The sequence below is a fragment of the Sprattus sprattus genome (assembly GCF_963457725.1).
Source record: "Sprattus sprattus genome assembly, chromosome: 19".
Lineage (NCBI taxonomy): Eukaryota > Metazoa > Chordata > Actinopteri > Clupeiformes > Clupeidae > Sprattus > Sprattus sprattus.
Genome location: NC_137917.1, coordinates 4857892 through 4882468, shown reverse-complemented (window position 1 = coordinate 4882468; position 24577 = coordinate 4857892). Strand labels below are relative to the sequence as shown.

The window sequence follows — 24577 nt, the reverse complement described above, 5'->3', positions numbered from 1 at the left end:
CACTCCGAAGAACTGTTATCCCAAGCCCCAGATGTGTTCCACGATATCAGACTTAATTGATTCCAAATGTTCTTCTTGATAAATCAGTCTCACATTTCTGAGGATTATGTCAACAGGTGGCGTATTACAAGGTTTTGTATAGTCATATGCACGTGTAAGCACAGTACTATAAAATTTCATTCCCAGGTTCACTTTGGGCCCTATCTTGCACCCAGCGCAATTGACATTGTCACCGACGCATGTATCATTCCTATCTTGCACCCGGCGCACAGCGCGATTTTCCCTCCAGAGGCGCGCTTCGAAATGAACTTGCGTCGACATGGGCGGGGGCGGAACAGAGAAGGCGTTTCTCTGGCGCAAGTGGTATTTTGCAGTTTAAAAAAAAACCGCCGTGCGCCGTGCGCCATTGACCAAAAAAAAGCTGGTCTAATGTGAGGCGCAATGTCTAAAGTCTGTAACGCGTATTCAGAACGCTATTTTAAGGGCGCATGTGCTTGCCCGCACAGTATAGGACCTGTAGGCTACACTTTACTTCTGTCGTCTTCACGAGAGATTAACACCAATTGTTTGGCAAGCCATATATAATTACAAGGAAAATAAAGTATTTACCACATGAGGAAATCATTGTGATATCCGTATCCAAGACATTTAAAAACTAGGCATACATCTAGCGTACACAATTGACCCAAATGATTCAGGTTAATTGAAGCTGCGTGACATTTGATTTATTGTATGGCTTTGTTGCATTTATTTAATGCCAGTATTATTATAAATCTTGTAAACTCATCTCTGTGTATGTGGACTTTATTTATGTACCTTGGGTTTGGTCAGCTGGTGCACTGGCTTGGGTGCCGATTTCCATGCCCCCAAATCCCTGCACGCTCTCAGGCGTGAGGGTAGACGTGGCGATGTCCTCTGCTGCCGTCAGATCCTGGGTCGAGGCAGATCCACCTCCCGTGAAGGCACGAGAACGTGTGTTACCTTCCAGCTTGGATGTCCCACGTCTCCGGACGTCATTATAGCGTTTTCGGCAACGTTTTCGGATGCCCCGTTGCAGAAACAATCACGGCAATATCTTGACATGCTTGCTTGACTTTGCTTACTTTGGGAGGGTTTCTCGCATCCCCATATATAATATATCTATCCCGGCTTTTTACAAAGCCATACAATAAATCAAATGTCACGCAGCTTCAATTAACCTGAATCATTTGGGTCAATGTGTAGGCTACATGTATGCTTATTTTTAAAATATCTTGGATATGGATATCACAATGATTTCCTCAAGTGTTAAATACTTTATTTTCCTTGTAATTATATATGGCTTGCCAAAAAATTGGTGTAAATCTCACGTCGGTCTCCTCGGCTGTGAACTTCTCCGGTCTTCCACCAGGTAATTCCGCCATCAAAATAACAAGCCGCTATGGACTATGCGCTTCTCGCTCTTAAAGGGAATGTGAAATGACGCTCGGATTGGTTTATTGCATATTACGCCCAAACCACACCTATGGCTATATAACCTCCTTTGGACCAACCCTTTTGACACTTGCGCTGGACGCAAGTGTGTTTTTTCCGCCGTTAAAATAGCAACTGCGCCATAGAGCCGCCCACACAGCTACTTGCGCTTGGCGCCGTCCTACTTGCGTTTCTGATCGGCAAGATAGGGCCCTTTGTGTTAAAGGTGCAGTTCATAGTCTGCAGCATGATGATGTAATTGTGAGTGTGACTGAAAGTTTTACAATATGTCATATTTACAGTATGTGTACACATTTTGCATTTCTGCCCTAACGTTCTATTGAATTTGTTTCTGTTACGTATAGTTGATGCTCACTGAGTAAACATGCACTAAACTTTAGAAAACACTGAGTAGATGTTTTGGAAGATGGTGCACTTACAAAATGACATTTAGCAACTGCATAATATCTGTTGTTTGTATGTGACTATGCGTACTGAAAGTACATAATCACTGATGAATGTATATAAAAACTGTGATGGAGAAACTCATATAATCATTTCTTTCCAGGGTGATTTGGGTGCTTCGGGGTCTCCTGGATCAGAGGTAGTGTATTTATGGGACTCATTGCCAACTGCAAATATATCCGCTCAACCTTACATCTGTGTTGTACAGCCAAACATATCAAATCATCTGGCACACTTCACCTCATCCCACATTTAACAGCCCTAATGGACTTATTTTAAGCACACTACTTTAAATAACTGGGTCTACCTCTATGAGGAACATAAAGTAAACTTTTCCATAAACATTAGGCCACTGTCCAGCCTCAGCTAAAATAGTAGTAAACAAAGGGATTCACATGGTGGGCAATTTGGAAAATCTGAATCTAAAATAGAACCATGGAAGTAAAGTTCTCTTTGAGTGTCCAAACACTTGCACATCACCTTACTGTATTTAAGGTTGAATAAATCATTACCTGGTTGGTTTGGCAATGTCATCTATTAATTTAATTGACTCAACAGAGTTTAAAAACAAGGCTTAAAGGATTCCTAAAAAGTCAATGTAGTGTGGTACTGTCCCAGGCACTGGCAGTCATTAAGCTGTCGTGTCTTGTCTTATGTTATGTCTTGAAGCTCTGTTACTGGCAGAGTATATGAGTAAACATCCCAGCAAAAAGTTCACAGATGGTACCAATAGTGAACATGAGTGCTTACAAAAGTATGTATTTACTCTGATGTAGGCCACCAAGGCCTGAGGTGGTTGTGGTTAACAGAGACATTACATTTGATCTTATAGAACATTAGTCAATATACATTAATGTGGTGTCTCTCCTGGTCCTAATCTCAACAGGGTGGGAAAGGGGAGAAGGGTCTAAGAGGACCTCCTGGGATCCGGGGTGGACCAGGCGAGAAGGTATGTCATATGTCACTAAAGATTTTCATACAATTCATAGTAATGTACTTGTTCATGTTTTATATATTTATGTATATAAATATATTGTATATGCATTTGGAAACTCATTCTCATAGATGTAATCATGCTCCTTCTGTAAATGTCTTTGCTGAAATGAGTCCAGTACTCGAGGCCAGCTCTTTACTCATCTGAGCACTCTGGACTTGGTTTATTCAAATGAAAAGTCCTCCCCAGTAGTCTCTGCTCATCTGGATTTACTATGAAGCACAATATTTCAAAGCCTGACTCAATAACAGCTCTGCTGTGGCTGGCTGTGAAGGGACACTTACTCTTTTCTCAGGACAGCATCATTAGTTAATGATTTGTAGACTTGGCAGTTATATATTTACAGCTAGTGGCCTGGTGGTAAAATTGAGCGTGCTAAAATACGGTACTTAATCCGCTGTAATTGTCAACAAATCTAGAGCACAGTCTATTCACAAAGGTCTGCAAATGGTCTCTATTGTGCGGAGCAAACCATTCTAAGGGCCTGATTTACTAACAGGATAGTAAATCGTAAAATAGCGGTCGTAAACATACAGTTTTTTCCTATCGTTTTAGGCAATTTACCTAAACCATGTTCACATTCCCTAAACACTTCACACAGTGAGCATACCAGTAGACCATGTGAACCAAACTGTGGTTACTTGCCCCTATGCTAAGATACAAATGCTGGCAATGACGCCTTCTTCCAAATTTCATGGATACCTGCCCCAGTCAATGTTCACTACCGGCAAAACGCTGTGCAACTACAGCATATTTTACCAATGTTTAGATACTCTGTTCAAAACAGTTAACTTTCAGTTCAAAACCTAACTTATCAGTAATTTAGATCACTGTAGATGGAAAGATGCTTCATTTGGACAGTCAAATTAAGTTATATGTTTGAATAAGAAAAATTATTCTTATTTTAGCAGATAGTTTACTGTATTTATTTTATTTTAATTATTATTATTTTTGTTTTCCTGTGCACCATAGTTCTTGGTGAATTGGCATCGAATTCCTTCATTGAAATACAGCTAGACAGGCAGAATTTAGCAACTTTAGTGATTGTATGGGATATCCTGGCCTTTCACAACTCCCGCCAAGTCACAGGGTGGTTTGCAGCGCATCCTAGTATGGTGTCCCTATTCCTGCCGCCGTACTCTCCTTTTCTCAACCCCATTGAGATTTTTTCTCCGCATGGAGATGGAGGGTCTATGACCAACGCCCACAGGACCAGATGTCACTTTTAGAGGCAATTGCTGCTGGGTGTATGGACATAGCCCCGAAGACATCCAGGCCTGGATAAGGCATGCACAAAGATTTTATCCACGATGAATGGCAAGAGAAACCATATGTTACGATGTTGATAAAAATCTGTTGTGTTTGTGATTTGTTTCTTGATCAAATATTACGTAATTTCCCCCCAAAAAAAATCTTATTTTAGGTTTCTGATAAAACACTCATTTACAGTATTTGCAATTACAGTAAAGTAAATGTACAGCAGTTGTCAATTGTGACATCTATTGTGAGAGGGAAACTGACATATGAACACTGTCAGCAGATTGTTGGCTTGGATTGATATATTTCAGCATTTTAGAATTATTTGTTTACTGTCATATTACAAACTTTATTACTGTAGTCCAAAGAAGTGTTTGTCTGTGTTTTTTCTCTTTTTTCAATGCAACACTACAGGAAATCTATGCCAAACTGTAGGAAACAGCAATATTTTATAAATGCAATTGGCAATGCTTCAAGATGTTAGTGTTTTTGTGGTCATTGTGTTCTGAGAGGAAACATGTGTTAAGTTATGGCAGCATTTGTTGTGGTGTGGTTGTTGTAGTGCATTTTGCACCAAAGGTTAATAGATATGTAGAGGTGTGTGTCTCTAAAGCCCACTGTGTTAAGTGATAGGGAAAAGTGACCATGGTATGGGTACGTGACCGAAAACGATAGGAAAAAACTGTAAAACGGTATTTACTAAGGGGGCGCATTTCAGTAGAGTCGCATATTAACGCTTTGAAGGTGTGTACCTGCAAACAGGTGGGATGGTTCCGAAACGTGGGTGGTAACGTAGGCGTGAAGCGCTATTTAATGGGAGGAGTGCGCCTAATGATGTATTGCGTCGTATTTACTAAACTGCCTGGCGAGCGCACATCTCTGATTTGCAGGGTAATTCTCCGCCTCATAAAAGCACGTCTTAACCAGGAAGCGCATTTCCACTGAGTCTGAAAACGTTGATATGGCAGCAGCAAGGCGACGACAGAGACAGAGACAGCGAACAGAAATATTTTTTTCATCTCGTATAATTCATATATTCATATATATGAAATTAAACTTTCCGAACGTAATTGGAGAAATTGATCGCACCCACATGCAAACAGTCCCACCTTCAATCCACGAACACGTTTACCAAAACAGAAAGCACACATATTCAATGAATGTCCAGGTCATATGTGATGCCAACATGACCATTAATTACGTGGTAGTGGTCTGTCCATGACAGTTTTATCTTCAGGAATAGTGCCATCTATCCATGATTGAGCAACGGTGATTTTGGCTACTTGGTAAATGTATTTGTTTCAGTGGGGATATATTGTAGTGAACCCATGTCCCTTGTAGAACGTATTAATCTCGCCATGTACACATCTATATTGTTATAATAGACAGTGTATGCATTAATGCCACCAATAGCATATTATTTATAATCGTGTTTTTTTAAACATCTCGCTGTAGGTGATGGCGCGCAAAACAACAATATAACCCATTGAATCAGGTTCAGTGATTGAGCGAACGTGGACCAATATATCTATCTCGCTATATCTATTCGCTGAACCTTAGTTTTTTCTTCCTCGAATCTCAATGGTGGCAGTAACTTGCTGGCAAGTTCTCCAGTCTTTTAACGGTGCGCTAAATAATGATTGCCCAGCGCGTATCTGGCTTGATAAATATCACGGAAAATGCGGGGAAACACTGTGCGTTAATGTGCGCCTGGCAAAGGTGCAGATTAAGATCGCAAATCAATCTTAGTAAATCAGGCTCGCAAATCAATCTTAGTAAATCAGGCTCTTTAAAGGGCGGAGTAAGCACAGTTTGCCCAGCGCAGATCTTAAATACCACGGAAAATGCGCAAAAACACTGTGCGTTAATATGCGAACGCAGATTAAGCAGCGCTCACATATTAGTAAATCAGGCCCTAAAAGTTGCCAGGGTTGCCCATTAAACTGGTCTCACCTTGAATGATTCAGGTGTCAAAAATAAGCTAAATAACGAAATAAAGTCCTTTGGAGGAGTGTGTGTGGCTGTTATAAATTAAACATGAAAACTCATGAACGTCTTGTTTATGGGCTCTCAACGCCATTACTCTGATATGATGGCCCCAAAACTTTGATTACCACATGGTGTCATGCATTCCAGTTTTTTCCTATCGTTTCGTTTTTGTACCCATACCATGGTCACTTTTCCCTACCTATTTAGAGACACACACCTCTGCATATCTGTTAACCTTTGGTGCAAAATGCACTACAACAACCACACCACAACCAATGCTGCCATAACTTACTGTAACACATGTTTCCTCTCAGAACACAATGACCTAAAAAACACTAACATCTTGCCGCATTGCCAATTGCATATATAAAATGTTGCTGTGTCCTCCAGTTTGGCATAGATTTCCTGTAGTGTTGCATTGAAAAAAGAGAAAAAACACAGACAAACACTTCTTTGGACTACAGTAATAAAGTTTGTAATATGACAGTAAACAAATAATTCTAAAATACTGAAATATGTCAATCCAAGCCAAGAATCTGTTGACAGTGTTCATATGTTGGTTTCCCTCACAATAGATGTCACAATTGACAAGTGTTGTAAATGTACTTTACTGTAATTGCAAATACAGTAAATGAGTGTTTTATCAGAAACCTAAAATAAGATTTTTTTGGGGGGAAATTACGTTATACTGTATTTGATCAAGAAACAAATCACAAACACAACAGATTTTCATCAACATCGTAACATATGGTTTCTGTTGCCATTCATCGTGGATAAAATCTTTGTGCATGCCTTATCCAGGCCTGGATGTCTTCAGGGGCTATGTCCATACACCCAGCAGCAATTGCCTCTAAAAGTGACATCTGGTCCTGTGGGAGTTGGTCATAGACCTTCCATCTCCATGCGGAGAAAAAATCTCAATGGGGTGTAACACCCACCAACGTAATAACTTCCCACCAACGTAATAACCCTGCCAACGTAATAAAAAAGTGTGCATTTCAGACGTAATAGCCCGGCCAACGTAATAATTTCCTGCCAACGTAATAATTCTTGCCTCCTGCCAACGTAAATTTGTGTGTTTATCAAGAAAGTCCTTTTGCTGGATTTGTTTGTGTGAATAACAGTTGCAATTAAATGCAGACTAAATCTTTCATTGTGTTCCTTCTTGTGTCAAAAGTGTAGACTATAACTGTGAACACACTTATAAAACATGTCCCTGCTATGTACTGATAGATCACTGATAGACTAATAGACCACTATGAGAAACATAAACTATCATTGTCACTTTCATATGTGTCACATTCGTGTGTGTGTGTGTGTGTGTGTGTGTGTGTTTGTGTGTGTGAGTAGCGCCTTTGTGCAAATGTCTTTTCCGTGTGGGACTGCAGCGTTTTAGTCTTTCAACGCCTGCTACCTAGCCTGGTGACACCAGCCTACGTATTTCTGCCTGAATTGATTTCAAGCGCATACTCAGTCTGGCCCAACCCCGTTGACAATCGTCTCCAGGACTCAAAATCCTGTAGGACCAATCAGCGAACAGTTCAGAGCTGTGACGCAAAACTCGCCTTGGAGGAAAAGACACGAAAAGCTATCGGAAAAGTTGTCTCAACTCTCGAGAACATCAGAAAATTAAAAGGAGAACAAGAGTATTTTCTTGTAAGTTTTATGATTGGAAAGGACGTCGTAGCTCTTCTCCCAACTGGCTTTGGGAAGAGTTTAATCTACCGAATGCTTACTAAACGTTGCTGATTGGTTAAGGGAACTCCAATGATTTTAAACCTCAAGCTAAGCATCTCGGAAACGAACATGCATAGCGTTTTGCCAGACTGAATGAAATGGAGTCACAGGCTGATAATGGCCAGGCTACCTGCTACCTGTCCCTACAGTAAGACTTGATAATAACAATATCGGTGAAAATAAGGTTGGCAGGAAGCAAGAATTATTACGTTGGCAGGAAATTAGTACGTTGGCCGGGCTATTACGTCTAAAATGCACACTTTTTTATTACGTTGGCAGGGTTATTACGTTGGTGGGAAGTTATTACGTTGGTGGGTGTTACAATGGGGTTGAGGAAAGGAGAGTACGGCGGCAGGAATAGGGACACCATCCTAGGATGCTCTGCAATCTACCCTGTGACTTGGCGGGAGTTGTGAAAGGCCAGAATATCCCATACAATCACTAAAGTTGCTAAATTCTGCCTGTCTAGCTGTATTTCAAAAAAGGAATTCCATGCCAATTCACCAAGAACTAGGGTGCACAGGAAACAAAAATAATAATAATTAAAATAAAATAAATAAACTGCTAAATATAGAATATTTTTTCTTATTCAAACATATACAGTAACTTAATTTGTCAGTCCAAATGCAGCATCTTTCCATCTACAGTGATCTTACTGTAATAACTGATAAGTTAGGTTTTGAACTGAAAGTTAACTGTTTTGAACAGAGTATCTAAACATTGGTAAAATATGCTGTAGTTGCACAGCGTTTTGACGGGAGTGAACATTGACTGGGACAGGTATCCATGAATTTTGGAAGAAGGTGTGTAACACCCACCAACGTAATAACTTCCCACCAACGTAATAACCCTGCCAACGTAATAAAAAAGTGTGCATTTCAGACGTAATAGCCCGGCCAACGTAACAATTTCCTGCCAACGTAATAATTCTTGCCTCCGGCCAACATAATACACAGCTTTCTGCCAACGTAATACTTATTATTAATTGGTGTCTGTCAGCCTCCAGAATGGTATTTACATATGACCTAGTATCCCCAACGAGGCTCACATAATGCTCTCCCTGCCCCTCTGCAAATGACCAAGGATTAATAGGGGTAGGTTCTCATCATATGTGTGTCTTGGTAAAATGAGGGTGAAAGCATTTGCTCCAAGTGTAGATACAACCCAAATTTGCACATTATAAAGTTCTGATGCTCTTTGAAGGGTGATATGATCTCCAAATGTCCCATGTTTGTGCATATTTTCCAAATACATATCCCAGTTGTCCCCCACAAAATTAGAAATAGGGGTTCCATGTGATGTATAGGGATTGTTTCGTAAATTAGACACAATTTCTTCCCTAACGTTGGATGCTGATCTTAAAATCCCTATATTTTCAAGTTGATTGGCCAACGCAGAGAACTGGCAATCACCATTTGGTTCTGGATTTAATTGAATATGAAAATTTGTTGAGGTAAAGTATTATTACGTTGGCAGGAAATTATTACATTGGCCGGGCTTTTACGTCTGAAATGCACACTTTTTTATTACGTTGGCAGGGTTATTACGTTGGTGGGAAGTTATTACGTTGGTGGGTGTTACAAGGTGTCATTGCCAGCATTTGTATCTAAGCATATGGGCAAGTATCCACAGTTTGGTTCACATGGTCTACTGGTATGCTCAATGTGTTAAGTGTTTTGGGAATGTGAACATGGTTTAGGTAAATTGACTAAAACGATAGGAAAAAACTGTAATGGTTTGAATGTATGACTATGCAGCATCATACTGTTTCAAAATGAAAGTGTTTACCCATTTGCACTCCAGGTTAAGCAGGTAGTTTGGACTGATTTTCATGACAGCGTCTCATTCCGTTTCTCAATTACTCATGGTACTGCATGTTTGCTCGTTAGTTTCCATTATAAGCATGTTTTGGAGTCAGTGAGATTTCTGTTCTGTTGTAAATGAACAGAGGCATACAAAATAAATTCTATCTACAGTCAATAAACTGTTTGGCAGGCTGATATTATACTGAAAATGTGTTTGTCTGGGCAGCAGTGATTTTATCTGGTGTGGCCTGTTTCTCTACAGGGTGAATTTGGGCCTCCAGGAGCCCAGGGCCATGAGGGCCCATCGGGGGAAATAGGAGCAGTGGTGAGCTATGTTGTCTGGTCTATTGGTCAATTAATAATGACGTGTCTGTGTGTGTGTGTGTGTGTGTGTGTTTGTGTGTGTGTGTGTGTGTGTGTGTGTGTGTGTGTGTGTGTGTGTGTGTTTGTGTGTGTGTGTGTGTGTGTGTGTGTGTGTGTGTGTGTGTGTGTGTATGTGTGTATGTGTGTGTGGGGTGTCTTTGTGTATCCTTTATCTTGTGAAGTGAAATGACACAGCTGTATGCTCAGACAGGTTGTGTGATATGACACAGACAAACGTTCATTAGTGGTTTCAGACTCATTTCAACAGAATACGATGAGATAAACTTTGATCAAAACAGTACTGGCAAAAAAGGTATAAAGCTAAGTCTTCAATGAAATGTCTGTGTCCTTGACAAAGTCTGTGTGTGTGTGTGTGTGTGTGTGTGTGTGTGTGTGTGTGTGTGTGTGTGTGTGTGTGTGTGTGTGTGTGTGTGTGTGTGTGTGTGTGTCTTTTTGTCTGTCATGCAGGGTGCAAATGGAGTTTCTGGTCTAAAAGGTTACAAAGGAGAACCAGGCCCTGCAGGATCTGAAGTATGAACACTACACTTGTTTATAATCTTTTTTTATTCATTTATGTTTATTCTAGCTCTCTTTATCAAACTTTCAATGACACAGACCACGTAACATGCTCTTGCTAAACTGTTGCTATGCATACACACACTCAATGCAATCAGTGATCAAATTGTAATATTTGATACGTTTTTGTGTGAGTTGGATCTTATAAAGTGATGACCAATGATATCATTTGCAATGTCGTTATCGTTAGTGTGGTATGGATGTATCCATTCTGATGAGCTAGAGCAGGGGTACTCAATTAGAAACCCAAAAGGTTGATTTTGGCTTCGGTCCAAATTTGATTGCGTCTGGGTCCGGAGCCGGACCGCGGTACACCTATTGAGTACCCCTGAGCTAGAGCAATATGTAGTTTTTACAGTGTATTGTTGTTGTTATCATTGGCCTTAAAACTTACTGTGCTGTCAATGCTACATGAAGTTACATGAAGTAATTTGGCTCATAGAGCACAATACTAGCCATACTGACTGAATTCCCAGCGAGCATAGGAAGTACCAATGACATCTATACTCTCACATTACTTGAACTTGCCTTGGAGAAAAACATCTGCCAAATGCAAATATTTCTGTGTCTGTATTTTCTCTCCAGAGTGTCAAGGGTACCAGAGGTTTGCCGGGCCCCCCTGGAGAACGTGGTCCAGTAGGAGAGAGGGTGAGTCACCACAGCCATGCTCTCTAACGCCATTTATGGGCTTTGTGTTTAGTATCCTCTTGATGGATACCACCTTGGCCCCGTGATATAATTAGAAAACCACAGCTCCAGAACACCAGGTTGATTCACTTAATCCAGTGCTCTCCCAGTACATTCCAGTTGATTACTAACATAGACAGGTGTGGCTGTTTTTATGCCTCTGTACAGTGCTTGTCTGGCTTGAAAAAGCCAACTGGAGTGCATGGCGTGAGGAGTTCCCCTTGTAACATTCTCAGAGGACATGAAGCTTTGCACAACAATTTTGTCCTGAGTCATATGATTCTTTCTGAGGTCCTCCGTGATGTGATGTGTTCATTGCTTTTTCCCCCCTCAAATGTAACAGGGAGAAGATGGTGTCCAAGGTGAAGGGCAGCCAGGATACGCAGGATTCCAGGTTTCTCCTCTCTCCAATTTTCCTCCATCCCTCCGTGGTTTTAGTGTGCAAGTGATGTTTGCACTATTTCAAAAAGTTCCCCACACATGCAGTCTATCAAAAAGGGGTTTTTGGTATCCCAGATAGCTTTAAGCATTTATATTGGTTGGTGCATTTAAGTAGACATCTCAGCTGAGGGGATTTATGACAAATTAAGCCGGTCAGTGACAAAATTGTTATATTTTGTGTGACTAATTGTGAATTAACTTAAAGTGTAGCGATGTGGTTATTTTTTAACTATTCCAGAGTTTTGTGTTCATTTGTGCTGCCATTTTTATTTGTTTTTGTGGGTTGGATCTGCGTCCTCACAGAATACTTCTTGAGAATTTCCAGTAAATATCTGGCAGTAGACCTGTGTGTGTAAATTACTTTAACACATCCATAATGTGGCCCATCCGCAGGCCTTTCTTTCAAGTTTTTTTTTTTTTTTTTTAAGCATCATAAAGCTTGAATCAGACCAGTGAAACAGTGGACCTTTGCCACTGAATGATGTAGACAGAGCAGCTGGATTGGGATCCTGTTCTGAAGAGAACAGATGCTCAGCCAGTCTCTTCCTTGGAACTGTGTGGGTTTTGCAGGCGGTGTAATTGATGGCAGACGCTTAGGTCTAGTTATGAAATCCATGTAAGATTTTATTTGGTATAATGAGCTGGTCCATTTGAACTTGTAAACTGTTTTGGCAGGACCTGGATTGTAATATACTACATACTATGTATATTATCGCTTTCCCTTTTTTGTATTAATTCATTTCTGTATGTTGTGGCTCTCTTTATCAGACTTTCAGTGGCATGAACCATCTAATGTGTTCTTGCTAAGCCTATCACTGGAACATATGTATTTAAACCTGACCTGACCTGACCTGGCCTGAACCATGTATTCAAGTTGTTAATACAAGAATGAAGCAGTATTACACAACTGGTTAATTTCCTAAGGAAAGACTGGTGATGTCCAGATGTGTCTTTTGCGGTATGGTATACATTATGCAGATGATTATACAGATGGTATCAGTTTATTTACAGATTTGCAAAGACATTTATGTAACGTAAGGGCATTTCTCCTGTGCTAAACCTACCCTTGAGAATGCACTGTTGCATCAATATTGTTTAAAAATATTAACCCCTATATGTTTTGCAAAAATAATGATACTTGTAACATTGCATTAGAAGTTGATTATTCACTGTATAAAACAACTCTTTGGTTAATGTCTTGCATGGTTGCCCATGGTTACAGAAATGAACCTCGTCTACACCAGACAGGTTAATTTTATTTTCCAATATGGGACGATCTCGTATTATAAAGGACTGGTGGCAACCCTAACTAAACAGCGCTTCATCTCTGGGTGGATTTAATCAATATTGTGTTGCAGTAATCTTTGGTTTAAGTAAGATTAACTTGATGTGCCACATCTGCTCTGGTCAATCCATTCTGAGTTGTCCTAGGATTTCCAGTCCAAGCAAGGGAAAATAAACAGTTTAGCTGAATGACTGTGACTTGCAGGGCAATGTAAAGAGGGAGTGGAAAAGGAAGTTTATAGTCTCAGAGACAATTATTTACTGCCAAATAAACATTTTGGCGCTGTGAGGTCCTAGAATGTGAGAATTCTGGACCAGCTAGGCTGTTCAGTTGCCATAAATGTCCATAATCTTGCCACAACTCTCAAATAGACAACAATTCAATGCTCCAGATAAACGCTTTCTACATAGAACTTACAAAACGTACAATACGCAAATGCAAAACAATCACAACTGCTCTGCTCTCTCCACCCCTCAGAATGTTAATTTAGTGTACTATATATCAACAGGCAGTATGCTTCTACATTCATATAACTAAGAATGAGTTGGTTTCTTTTCTGTTTTTCAGGGATTCCCTGGTCTAAGAGGACCAGCTGGATCAAAGGTATGTTTGTTGTTTGTACTCATTGGAGGGCACTGTTTCATGTCTGTTTTATGATATGACTGAAATAGTGACTACAAACGAATGATTGGCTGAAAACTGAACCATCTGAGACATGCTGATTGTAAACAGGCTCACAACGTTTATCTCAGAGCAGGGGTTTTCCAGGGAGGTTTCACCATGAGTGAATGCTAGTCCTCCCTCCAGCACTACAGCACCAACTGGTCACTCCCCTTCGTCACTCTATTTCCCTCCCACATTATTAGAATTGTTCCCTTACACAAGCTCCCAACAATGGCCAAGATTTCACTTTTACTCTAATGCATTTGAATTCACAGGCCTTTTCCCTCTGAAGACATTTATTACATGCATTTGTTAATAATTATTTATTTGTTAGTTGCATCTCTTAAATGACAAGCAGTAGCCTATGGCTGTCATTGTGAAGAACTGTGGCGATATGTACTTTTTTCAAAAGCCAGCTCCTGGCTCTGTTCCTCTGTTACGGATCTCTTCAGCTGCCCTTCAATCTTAATCAAAACATGGGTAGTGGAGACTTTTTCTTGTGGGAATGAAACATGCATAGGCTATTGTTGTGTGCTCTCATCTGATCAGATCTGAGAGGTTTGAGACGTGCAATATATTTCCAACCACAAATTAGTATAACATTAAACAGACGTTAGACGTGGCAGTTTAATGTTTGAGTTGGGCTTGAATCGGTTTGTTTTATTCTGTTCAAAGAGATTCATGCCTAGGAAGGGAGCAATGCCCAAAGCAATGGCTGTGACACATGCAGGAGTGAGACAGATGTTGAGAGGAAACTGCTCAGACTCGAGCCGTATCTGTACAGGGGTTCAGGATTTGACGTCCCTTTGACTATTAGGCCATTGTTTGATTGATTCTTTTTTCGACGACACAGTGTTTTCTATGGCCTTTCTTCAGACTGTGCCTTCTGCCTGTGAGTCTGTGAACCCAGTGTTGTCTTCCCCTGTTGACATGGCCTCTTGCCTAACAGGAACATCTGCAATAGCTTTACAAATATTACGCTAGGTTCAAGCAGTAAGACAGCAACTGTGAAAGGAAGACCACAGTGCATGCTAAGTGCACCTTTGTCCCCCTCCCACACAATGACTATAATGCATATAGTTTAGTACGGAGTCAAGCTGTAGCTCCCCAGTGAAGTTGGGGGAAAGCAGAACAAGAGGAGCGTCTACAGTTTCAACCAACTTTCTCTGGCTGACCTAAGCTTCTAAGTCATAATCATGACTCTCGTTTTTGCCAGCCCAGCTGACCATGCCCCAAAAGAGATTGCAGAGGAGAACTGAGAGATGTCTTGTCCAGAACTGTGTGATTTAGATGTGGCTGAGTGTAAATGTTCTCTTATGTGGCAGGGTGTCAGAGGCTTTCCAGGTTTGAAGGGGGATGCTGGGCTGCCTGGAGACCGTGGTGATGATGTAAGCCTGTTGCTATCCATCAACTTGTTTTCTTTAAACTAATATTTTATTATATTATTATTAAAGGAACGCTGGTCTATGAAAAAATCTGTAGTAAAACCTAAACCTGAAGTCCATAAAGAAAACACGCAAGAAAGAATACACACACATGAACAAGTAAAATATACTGTAGACATATGTCCCAGCTGTGCCTGAAATCTGTTTTTCATCAAATAACATTTGTGATATTGGTGCAGTTTGCTGCCTGTTACCTACTCACAGCCATATGAGAAGGACTATACTGACATCATTGGAAGGGAATATCTGATGCACTGACTTCCTGTGGGGAGACCATTTCATCTTAATAGTTTTTTTGTGTTATACGTATATCATCATTCAATCACTCCAGTGGTTTCAGTTGCAACATATTCAGTATATGGTTAAATGCATTCTTGGTACTCTTTGTATTGTATATGCAGGTATGTATGAATTATCAGGAGTTACTCACTACTTTCACCACTTAGCTTGCAGGGGCCTTTTTGGGTCAATCATCAGACCTCGTGTGTATATGCTGTAACATCATTTTATAGCCAAAGTTCTACTCTCATTGAAGATGACAAGTTACTACACGGAGGTGCTGTGTAGTGTGATGCATCTGTCTCTTGTGTGTCCCTGACCAGAACAACCTCCCAGGACAAGAGGGGCCCATTGGACTGAGGGGATATCCTGGTTTAGAAGGAGAACAAGTATGCAAGTCCAAACACAGCAATATGTAACCCTGCAGATCAAGTGACTTATTTCACACAAAAGATATCACACAAAAGCTATCGCATAAAAGATGTTGCACAAAAGATATCGCACAAAAGATATTTCACACAAGAAATTGCACACAAGATAACGCACAAAAGCTATTGCACACAAGATATCACACACAAGATATGGCAGAAAAGATATTGCACACAGGATATTGCACACAATATATCACACAAAAGATATCGCACAAAACATATCGCACAAAACATATCCCACAAAACTATAAAAGTTATGGCACAAAAGCTATGGCAAAAAGTGGTTCATGTGTATTATGTTTCATGTGAACCTCTGCATTTCAGGGATCACCAGGACCAGTGGGACCCAGGGGTCCAGATGTAAGTCATCTCCTAAAGCCTTGGAATGGGATGTGAATAGATGTGGAAGTTTGGTTTAAAGGCTTGCCATGGCCCTTGTGCTGAAATCCTAAAAAAGAAAATACTTCAGTGTTGGTGATTGTGGCATTTCACTGAAACATATGGTTTGTTTTAACATGCCAACAGCGTTTACAATAGAAGACATGCGCTTTAAAATGTCTTTATGTCAATGTAAATAGTGTGTAGGTGCATATGTGTTTGGTGTGTGTCTTTGTGTGTGTGTCCCTGTGTGTGTGTGTGTGTGTGTGTGTGTGTGGGTGTGTGTGTGTGTGTGTGTGTGTGTGTGTGTGTGTGTGTGTGTGCGTGCGTGCGTGCGTGCGTGCGTGCGTGCGTGCGTGCGTGCGTGCGTGCGTGTGTGTGTGTGTGTGTGTGTGTGTGTGTGTGTGTGTGTGTGTGTGTGTGTAGTTTGTCCAACTACTGTGTGTGTATGTATATGTCTGTATCAGTATAATTGAAAAGTGATGTGAGGTTTTACATTGGCTCTTTTCATTTATTCAACTTCTATTTCACTTTTTTCAGGAGTGTGAGATTCTGGAGGTCATTAAAAAACTATGCTGTAAGTCAAAGGAATGTGCAACAGAATTATTTTTGGCCAGTGGTTTGATTTACAGTCTCGCACCAGACAAATTAACTCATGAATCAAATGGCAGATTAAAGCTCCTTTTTCTCCTTCTCATCAACGACTTTAAATTTAAAATACCAACCCTTTGCCAAATGAAACAATAACATATGTAGTTGTATCCAAATGAGAAGCTAAAAACAAAGGTATGAGCAAGAGAAGCAAGAGTAATAATACTGCCTGGACAAACAAATGTCCCTGTTGTAAGTTATGTCCAGGTGTGAGGTCATGTTTACAGTTATTGCAGAGGTGTTTACAAGTAATGAAGTGGAGGACCTGTATGCGATCAAACTGGGACAGATTCCAGAAACTGGATTGTTTGACCATCTAAACAGGCCTATATAAGGTACTGTTTATACAGTACTGTGCAAAGGTTGTAGGCACTTATGTTATTTCACAAAACATTTGTCTTAGACTGTAGTTTTCTATCCTTATAAGCATTAGTGTATCAATAGGAAGTCATATTTCAGCTTTAAGTCTGTCATGTTTGTACACCACACACCTCTGAGCAAGGGGTGAATCAGAGAAAAAGTATTTTCTGCAAGTTAAATCATTGCATTTGTTTTACTTTTCAGCTTGCTGTGGTAAGTAATGTTACTATTTGCATAACATTAAAACATTAATAGCATGTTTCACATGTTATACATCATTATAACGTGAAAAATTGCAATCAGATAATCCACAGTCCATAGTCACTTGTACATCTAACTGTTTTCATATCATGTCATTTGAACCGTGTAATTCCTGTGAATTCTATCCTCTTTGCTCTCTGGTTTCAATCCCACCCGCTGCTCTCCTCCCATTTGTGCATTCTGCTTTTTTATTTGATTTGGCGCCCGCCCAGAGTGCGAGTGTGGCCCAGTGAAGCTCCTGTTTGTGCTGGACAGCTCGGAAAGCATCGGCCTCCAGAACTTCACTCTCGAGAAGGAGTTCATCATTCGTATCATTAACAAGATCACAAAGCTCAGCAAGAACAAGGTGAGTGGGATCATGGAGAGGTGTTTTGGTGGGAAAATGGTTAAAACAATAATAAGCACGGTTTTGTCATTGGAGGAAAAACAGATTCATTTGAATTCCTTTTAGTATATCATCCCAGAAAGGCCTGGGACCTCCAGCTATTATGAAAAGATGCGTGCCACTCAGCTAATCATTTTACACACACATACATGTACATACATACATACATACATACATACATAAATACATACATATACAGTACATACACAAGTTGCAGTTGCCCTTTTTGTTGTCAAGAATAGACATGCTTGTAAACCTGCAATCATGAGCTATCAATGTCCCGGTGCATACTAACCATCTTGGTTCTTTCTTTCATGAATATAATTGCAAAAAATAAAGATGAAATAAAAAGTCCAAAAAATGTCTGAAGCGTCTAATAGTCATAAACAATGACCTTCACAATACAGAATTACCGTTGGTTTAAAGGCACGTTTGGCAACACAACCTTCAAACTACACCTTGGAGCTTGTGTTGAGAACAAACACATTACGGATTATGTACATAATATGATAGACTTGCATTCCTTAATGTCTTGAGATCAAGTGCTGTGCTGAAAGTTTGAAAAGAGATGAAGTCAGTGACCTTTGAGTGATATATGAGTCTATGGATAATTGTGTGTGCAGAATGAGCCTGGCTCTCGTGTGGGAGTTGTCCAGTACAGCCATGAGGGGACGCAAGAGCTGGTGTCTATGGATGACCCCAAAATCACCTCAATCTCCCAACTCAAAAGGTTAGGCTCCTTGGCTCCTTTCCTTGGAGTCTCACATATATGGGAGCGCATGGAAAATCATTTATAAAATATCCCGTAAACATTCTCTCAAGTCATACAAATTCAGCCTGTCCGTCATGGTTCACATTATGAGGATGTGTAACATATCCAGGTATTTTAAATTGTCCCATTGTTAGAATGCCTCTTTAATAACATAAGAAATATAATACTATGAATTCACTCTTTTATTGAGTCAGTCTTGTATATTCTTTTTTTAGTGCAGTGAAGAATATGCGCTGGATTGCTGGGGGTACCTACACAGGTGAAGCACTGGACTTTGCTAGCAAGGCATTTGACAACTCCCAACTTGACCACAAGGTGGCGATCGTGTTGACTGATGGCAGGTCAGACACAAGGGACACCAAGCCACTGTCATCTCTGTGCAGCGTACCCAACATCAGAGTGAGTCACCTCTTCTCTGTCTTCCACTTACAGAAAGGGCAAATATGAAATAAAATAAAACTGTTACACTATGCAAACACACAAATAGGTCTTAATTGAGTCATGCTGTAAAACATTTTCTAAAGCTATCCCTTTAAGAGAAGTTGGACACAATGTGAATTCTCAGAGATGAACGCGGCTAACTCCACCCTGCAGGTGCTGGGTATAGGGATTGGCGACGTGTTCCGCAGGGCTCCTTATCACACTATGCTGGAGAGGATAACCTGCCTGGAGACGTCCACACCAGGAGTGTACCTGAAGATCCCAGACCACTCCCAGCTTCTGGAGGAGTCCCTCTTCGAAAATGTTACCAGCTATGTCTGTCAAGGTGGCCCCTCCTTACTTCCTCATTTATTCTGCCTTAAAAGTTTCTTCTAAATTCCCTTGATGAACCCTTTTCAGATTTCTTCAATCTTCAATCTATACATATGACAACTGAAATAAGCGCTTTTTCTACACATTCTCATCAAACCTCATCTCTAACCTGCCTGACTTGGCACAACGGTAACTGTTTAGACAGCATTCCCAACTCTAATATCGTTCCCTTTCTTTTTTTTCAGACAAAAAGTGTCCAGACTACTCATGCCGAGGTACAGTATGCATTAGCCTTTTGTATCCATGCTCAAGATGAAAGGAATTGTGTACAATACATTTTGACTTGGACTTCAGCTCCTAGAAACATCTTACAAATCATGCAGACAGAACAAGGCAATTGCAGTATACCATATAGCAGTGCCAAAGAGCTCTGTCTAAACATTTACATCAGCTAAAATGATTACACTGAAAAAAATCACTTAGCGCACCACATGCTCTTTCTTCCAGCTGACTTCAAGGAGTCGACTGACATCATTTTCGTGCTTGATGGGTCCTCCAGTGTGGGCCAGCGGAACTTTGAACGATCCAGAGCATTTGTGGGAAACATGGCCGACCGGCTGCTGTCTGCAGACTATTCCGGACACCTGCGCCTCTCGGTCATGCAGTACAGCGGGGCCCAGCAGCAAAGAGTAGAGGTCCCATTCACCAGCAGGGTGGAGGACGTGCTGACCCGACTCCAGTCTGTGCGCTTCATGGACAGCGCCACAGACCTCCCGGCTGCCCTGGGCTTCTTAACCAGCACCATCCAGAGAGAGGGTCGGCCCGGGGTTCCCAAGAAAGTGGTGATCTTCACGGATGGGAGGTCTGTGTCCACCGCCCAAGCTGATATACCCAGGGCTGCTGCTGCCGCTCTGGGGCAGAACATGCAGGTGTTCGCCTTGACTGTGGGAGAGATTGTGAACGAGACAGGAGTGTGTCAGCTGGTGACAGGGCAAGCCAGTGGCTACAGTTATGAGGCTGTCGACCGCAGAGTCCACCGACTGGCACATTACACTGACCTGGCTAGCCGGGTGGTCATGCAAAGTCTCGCCAAAAAATTGGCTAAAGCCTAAATGGCTTTAACATGCAGGCATGTATTATCATCTTAGTAACTACTGGTATCAAAATTGAGAATGCTAATAAAAAATGCTACTGAAATAATTATGTGACACAGCGGTATCTTACTTCATACAATTCATTGATGTGGTGTGTTTGTGCTTGTTAAATGCAGGAACTAGACCATGAGATTTCATTTACGCTGTAGTCTAATAATTGAGTAACAGGTCTTACCTAAATAAACAGTATTTGAAAGTTGTTTTGCTCATTGTGTGGTGAGTAAAACTATAATTTAAATATGAAATAAATATTAATATGAGGTTCTGTGATTTTATATAGATACATTTGCCGACATGAAACCACTATCATCATGGATCTATGAGTAACCTATGAAAGATGTTGACGTGTAAAAATACACTGGAAGACAGCTTTACATAAAGATGTGATGTGGAAAAATAAATTGGGTTGTTTTCTTCAAATTAATATTGTATCAATCTGACGCTACCGCTACTACTACAACCACTTCTACTAAAATAATAAAAATACATGTGTTTGTGTTTGACGATTAAAACAAGATCGCAAGGAATTACCTTTCACAAGTAAGACTAATTATTTCTATTTGTAATTGTAAAATTCAGTCATGTCACATAGATCATGTGTTATGTTGAGAGCTAAGAGCTGTTGAGACAGCTAAGTTGCCAACGTGAAATGGACATGGTGAGCAAAGCCTTATTCTATCGTTTGTCAACAGGAGATAATATTGTCAAGAAATATAGGATATACAATATATATATATAATCTACCACTACTTGCTTGTGAGTAATTACAATGTAGCCTATGTATAATGTAATTTTATAGCATTTATGGTCGCGACGGAAAGCTGCGTTTCGGCTGAGCGACTGGCCTTAATTTCTCTCTGTGATGTATTTAAAAAAGAGACTAAATTAAAACAAAAAAGGCTCAAAACATGCCACTGTATATGTATGTAATGGTTCTACAATATATGAAGGTGTCACGTAATGAATGAAACTACGGAAAAAATGTGATGATACTCTACATGCACCTGTGAGATGCACCTGCAGTCAGTCGCCGGCCGAAATTGACGTTTTAAACGTTATTTCTATTTAAATGTTTTTTTTTGTATCTGTATTATGAATCTGACTGACTGGCTAGCTAACCTTTCTCGCAATTTTAAGGTTTCCCAAAGAGAAGCAGTTGAGGAGACAGTGGGAAGTGGCTGTGAAAAGGGAAGACTTTTTTGCCAATGAGAGGTCAATTCTCTGTAGCCAGCACTTTCAGCCGGAGGATTTTGACCGGACAGGCCAAAATGTCAGGCTCAGGGATGGAACTAAACCATCTGTGTTCAGTTTCCCAACACATCTCAAAAGAGTAAGTCCATCACTAAGCATGCTGAAAATTGTTTTATTGTGTGTGTGTGTGTGTGTGTGTGTGTGTGTGTGTGTGTGTGTGTGTGTGTGTGTGTGTGTGTGTTCATTTGGAATGATTGAGAATGAGATACATCAGGGCAAGCTGTCAGTGTGTCTGTGGTCCAGCAGTTTGTCCGGGCTGACATCTGGACAGATGATGTGTTTCTCCTCAAGGAGCACATTCAGGACACACAATTTGGCATTGAAAACCACCATTTTGCACTGTTGTCCTTGGTTGTGTCTGTATTTCACAAGATCAGGCTGCACCACATTGCAAAACTGAGCACGCTGCAATTACAGACTGGCAACAGTCGAAAAAAGCTCAGCAAGACAATACTTTTTAAAGGGTTCTAGCCTAGATTAAATTATTATATTATATCATATATTGTGTGAAATTATATATTGTGTCAATTGCACTGCATAGATGTGAAAATGTTATGAGCATGATTGTATATTATGTCAAATTGTACAAATGTACAAATATATATATTATATAATATGAATATATACCTATACTTAAAATATATTATATTATATTATATTGTTTCACATATTATATATATCATATATATGTTATTCCATTGCACATTATACTGAGTCATTATATTATATTGTATTATATATATGCTGTTATTTATATTACAGTTCAACTATTGAGATGTGTATATTTTTACTGCTATAGAAATATATAGCTTTTTTTTGTAACGTTGATTTGTGAAATAAATGTGTATTGCCAATTGCACTGTTCAAGGTTTCTTAATGCACATACTTGAAAAGAAACTATTAAACTATGAAAAACACACTGACTGCACTATGAGTAGGCCTCTTTACTTGACGGTTCAAAGCCTACAACTGGCGAAACGGTGGATGACGAAAAAGTGAACACCCACCTACCCGGAAGCAGAATATGGATTTGTTTTGAGTTTGATCAGCTACCTAGCCAGTTGTAGTTGTAGTAGATGTATCGTGTCAGGATATAACGTACTGACACAATTCATGCGTACGAGAGTCGAAACGCTTAATGTATTTACTTAGTAAAGACTGACTATTTTCTGTTGTATTATCATCATTGCGTTTCTGAAATTGTGAGATTTACGATCATCTGTCAACTTCAACCTGGCAGAACACTTCAAGTAACGTTACTGTTAGCAAACTAGCTAACTAGCTAGCCGCGCAACGTCAACATATCCATGGTCTCTTGATACTATTTTGCCTTATGAAGGTATGTACTGTAAAAAACGATCGTTACAAATGACAGGGGAATCTTGAAACATTTTCCGACTTAGTTGGGATTGAAAGGTTCTTTCTGGGAGAAGGATGGACTGCACGGCGCTGGAACTTGATGCAGTGAAATTTGCCAAATCTGCTGTTTTGTTCGACCAAAAAGGAAAGTATAATGAAGCAGCGTTCTATTACAAGGTTAGACATTTATAGTATCCATAGAGTTATGTGAAGTATTTTTCGCTGTACTATAGCAATTAATTAGTTGTATATGTGTGAATCAATATACGCCCATATTATGTAAGTGTGTGGCATTACAGAATGATCCTGTCATTTTCAGGAAGCGGCCCAAGCACTCATATACGCTGGCATGGCTGGATCTAAGCTGGAAAACATACAGGATAAGGTGAACGAGTACCTGGACAGAGTGCAAGCTCTGCATAATGCAGGTCAGTCAGTCCATCTAACTGTCACTTTAGCTTTAAACACACGTAGTAGTCATGTGCCAGTGGTTGTTTGCTTGTTCTTGTTTGTTAGGTAAAACATAATATTGTATCGGCCAACATCCATGCTTACAAATACACGCTAAGACTACTTTATGCGCACTACGTGCGAAAGTAAAAATTGAGATGGCCACCTCCCACCTGTAAGTCATATTTTCCGTGACTTGCAGAACTGCTTCCACTAAGTAGCACAAAAGCTGCAGTTTGAGAGTGGGTGTGACTTTAAAGCTAAAGTTTAAAGTAGGCCGAATGGCCATGGCAGTATCCTGTACTTGCCACAAGCAGTCACCTTAAACTTCCACTGTATTCTCTTTTGTCCACCTGCTATATGAGAAGTTAGAAAGTCGGGCCAAAGAATCCAGTTTGCTCCTCTCATTCAACATAAATACATCAATGTAGACACAGTGAGAGCTTACATGAACAAGCATGGGACAAATTTAAATTATCTGGATGTTTACAATAAATTGCAAAGCAGTTTTCACAGTTACAGTGGTGACCTGCAGTAGCTTTTAAACTAATTGTAAGCCTCTGTGCAAATGTTGAGTTCATTTGATATTTCAGAATTGAAACTGTTTTCTTAGCACCTGCCACATGTTGGGACAAGAATGTTGTTTGACCTAAAATCTTTTTATGTCTTCTGAGTATATGTACCCTTGAGCTGTAAATATTGAATGAATATATTGTCAATAGCCTAGAGTCAACCAGAATATCCTGTTTCTCTTCGGTTTGTATGATTGGCATGATCATGCTTTATAGTGTTGAAGGCTTAAGGCTCATATCCACTCTGACTGAAAATCATAATGAATCATGATCTTCATTCAGATCATGTGCAATAACATAAAATCAGAGTGTAGATCTGCCAGCTTCTTGCATTGTAGGAATGATGTTTCACGGTTTCACCT

At 40.2% G+C, this 24577-nt stretch overlaps 2 protein-coding genes across 2 annotated transcripts in view; both read left to right on the top strand.

The window, feature by feature from the left end:
* The window catches only part of LOC308380080 (collagen alpha-1(VI) chain-like), a gene marked incomplete at both ends in the record, with an annotated part of 33417 nt that extends 12876 nt beyond the window's left edge, over positions 1–20541 (top strand). Inside the window, 16 exons of the mRNA XM_080857359.1 lie at positions 2804–2866; positions 9962–10024; positions 11224–11286; positions 11669–11719; positions 13619–13654; positions 15040–15102; positions 15762–15827; positions 16194–16229; positions 16788–16824; positions 17463–17471; positions 17732–17865; positions 18528–18634; positions 18892–19075; positions 19271–19442; positions 19675–19704; positions 19937–20541. Coding sequence (XP_080713485.1) covers positions 2804–2866; positions 9962–10024; positions 11224–11286; positions 11669–11719; positions 13619–13654; positions 15040–15102; positions 15762–15827; positions 16194–16229; positions 16788–16824; positions 17463–17471; positions 17732–17865; positions 18528–18634; positions 18892–19075; positions 19271–19442; positions 19675–19704; positions 19937–20541 — 1719 coding nt within the window. The remainder of the gene's footprint in view (positions 1–2803; positions 2867–9961; positions 10025–11223; positions 11287–11668; positions 11720–13618; positions 13655–15039; positions 15103–15761; positions 15828–16193; positions 16230–16787; positions 16825–17462; positions 17472–17731; positions 17866–18527; positions 18635–18891; positions 19076–19270; positions 19443–19674; positions 19705–19936) is intronic.
* A 2338-nt stretch (positions 20542–22879) lies between these two features.
* The window catches only part of capn7 (calpain 7), a 16298-nt gene continuing 14600 nt past the window's right edge, over positions 22880–24577 (top strand). The window contains exons 1-2 of the mRNA XM_080857809.1: positions 22880–23370; positions 23513–23621. Of these exons, the coding sequence (XP_080713935.1) occupies positions 23269–23370; positions 23513–23621 (211 nt within the window). The 5' untranslated portion in view covers positions 22880–23268. The remainder of the gene's footprint in view (positions 23371–23512; positions 23622–24577) is intronic.